The sequence below is a fragment of the Lolium rigidum genome, chromosome 4, assembly GCF_022539505.1.
Source record: "Lolium rigidum isolate FL_2022 chromosome 4, APGP_CSIRO_Lrig_0.1, whole genome shotgun sequence".
Taxonomy (NCBI): domain Eukaryota; kingdom Viridiplantae; phylum Streptophyta; class Magnoliopsida; order Poales; family Poaceae; genus Lolium; species Lolium rigidum.
The window spans coordinates 229,175,058-229,177,714 of NC_061511.1; the positions used below are offsets into that span (position 1 = coordinate 229,175,058).

The 2,657-nt window shown below is 61.0% G+C and overlaps 1 protein-coding gene across 1 annotated transcript; it reads left to right on the plus strand.

Moving 5' to 3' along the window:
* Window positions 1–494: 494 nt before the first annotated feature.
* On the plus strand, window positions 495–1,818 carry LOC124649722 (pathogen-associated molecular patterns-induced protein A70-like). The gene is made up of 2 exons (XM_047189304.1): window positions 495–1,192; window positions 1,367–1,818. The coding sequence occupies exons 1-2, from the start codon at window positions 497–499 to the stop codon at window positions 1,802–1,804; spliced, it is 1,134 nt and encodes a 377-aa protein (XP_047045260.1). The 5' UTR covers window positions 495–496; the 3' UTR covers window positions 1,805–1,818.
* Window positions 1,819–2,657: the final 839 nt, after the last annotated feature.

The window sequence follows — 2,657 nt, forward strand, 5'->3', positions numbered from 1 at the left end:
GTCAGTCAATATTGGGAAAAAACTAGAAAGGCCCTGGATTTAGCAGGGGCATCGACCTGACGGTATTGCGGCAAAGTGCAGTGCGACGACGGATACCGCGTCCTTGTCGGCCGGAAGAAGATGCCATGCGATGCGAGCAGCGCCAGTCGGCCGGCGATCCCGGCGAGTCGGCTGGCGCGGCACGAGGAAGCGAGGGGTGGGCGGCACTTGGATCGGATTCCCACGTTTTCCACCCGCCAAGTCAGCACCGCCGCGTGTCTCCCCGATCCCCAGCCAGCCACCATTTAACGCCTCCCACCACCACCACTTGTACTCTACTCGTACTTGTCTTGTGGGACTCCCCCTCGTCCTCCTCCTCGCCTCGCCTCGCATCCGACGACGAACGCCCATCCCCACCACTCTCCTCATCCTCCATCCAACTAACGGTCCCCTCCACGTACCATCGGCCCCTTCCTCCGCTCTACCTGCCGGCCGGTGCCCACCCGCGCGCGCGCGCATGGACCGCGCGGCCGACGCGACGGCCGCGGCGCTGGGCGCCTGGGCGTCCGTCCGGGGATTCTTCACCCCGGCAACGCTCTTCATCGTCGTCAACCTCGTCATCGGCACCATCGCGCTCAGCTCCCGCTTCCAGCAGCGACGACGACGCGGCAACGCCTACAACGACGACGGTCAGCACCACGAGCAGCAACAACAACCGTTCCACCACCCGCAGGCGCAGCACCACCAGGAGGACCGGTACTACGACGACCAGCAGCGGCATCACGAGCAGCAGCAGCAGCAGTACGTGCCCCCACAGCCCGCGCCGCTCGCGCGCACGTCGTCCGTGCTCGACCGGCTCCGCTCCATCGGCCTCTACCGCTTCCGCTCCGGCGACTTCCCGCCCGAGTACGCCGCGGGGGCGGACAGCACGGCGTCTCCCGCCCCGGACAGCGGAGACGCGCACCACGCCAGGAGCCGGTCGGAGCCTGCGCCGGCGCCGGCGCGGGAGGTGAGGAGGAGGCCGAAGAAGTCCTCCAGATCGGACACCAGGTTTAATCCCGAGGTGGCTCCGCCGCCCGCGGTCCAGCCGGCCGTGCTGGAGGAGGACGACGACGATGAGGAGGAGTACGCGAGGGCGGACGAGTTCACGGACACCAACTTCGCCACGCAGCCGCTGCAGCAGGAGGAGGAGCACTTGTACCGGGAGGAGTACGTCCCTCCTCTCCGGCCCGCGCCGCTGCCCCGCGCGCCGTCCGTCCTGGAGCGCCTCCGCTCCTTCGGCATGCCCGGCTTCCTCTCCGGCGACCATGCCGTGGAGGACGTGTACACGGACAACAACTTCGCCACCCATCATCAACATCAGCAGCAGCCGCCGGCGCAGCAGGAGGAGGAGCAGTACTACCGAGAGGAGTACGTCCCTCCTCCGCGGCCCGCGCCGCTGCCCCGCGCGCCGTCCGTCCTGGAGCGGCTCCGCTCCTTCAGCCTCTCCCGCTTCCGCTCCGGCGAGGTCGCCGCCGACGACGCCGCGGCCGCCGTGGCGGAGCTCGAGCGGAGCCACCACGCGGCGCAGTACAGCAGGAGCCGGTCGGAGCCGTCGAGGGAGCAGAGCGCCAAGGGCAAGAAGCTGCAGCAGGATTCCGCCGAGGCGAGGATGAGCAAGTCGAGCTCGGTGGCGAGGAAACCCGCGCCGGTGGAGCCGGAGGCCGAGGTGGGCGGCGTGGACGCGCGGGCGGACGACTTCATCAACAGCTTCCGGAAGCAGCTCCAGCTGCAGCGGCTCAACTCGCTGCTCAACTACAAGGACATGCTCAACCGCGGCGCCTAGCTAGCATACCATGCAGCTCGATCAGCCCGCCGGAGAAGAAGAAGATCGAAGAGTAGAGTCTGCGCGCAATGACCTGCTGATCCACAGTGATTAATTAATTAATCACACGCGCCTGCTATTAAGCGCGCGTGTTTATACAGTATACTGCGGTGCTGATTAACCTGTTAATTGCTTGCACATTTCGACTTTGTTTTCTCTCGTTGTCTGCTGTTGTTTAACATGGCATCATGCATCCATCGTCTGTCTTGAGAGGGACACTGACAGATTGCTTAGCGGAGGTAGGCGTTGATGAGTGAACAGTGTGACTGATGTTAAGGCTCTGCCTACGTGCGTTAGTGGCGCCCGGTTGTTTGTGTGTCTCTTTCTCCTCTCTCTCGTTCTCATGATCTTTCGCTGTTTTGCTTCCTTGGCCTCGAAAACGAATTTTGGTGCACCCAATGGACGCGCCCGAGGAGCCAAAATCGATGAAGACGGTGGACTTCCGAGTCATTGTTGATTGGGAAAAGTTCAAAATGAATCCTCAACTCGTAAACAAAAGCTGAATCGAATCCCCCCAAGTCGCAATCCCGAAATCAACACTCTGAAATTTGTGTTTATTTCGGTTCAATCATTGATGCTACCGAGATTTTGAAACTAGTTCGCCAGCCATGGTTCTAATATGGATTATGTGGGGGTGATGAACATATGTGGTCAGACATTGAGAGGACTTATTGTCCTTGCAAGAAGTGAAAGGGTATCTAAAAGATCATGTGCAGTTCAAGTAATTGGTGAAGATCTACTTTCTTTTTTCCTAGGAAAGATCTTGCCAATGGTTTGTTGTTTTTGCACGATCATATATAGTGGATGTGTCAAG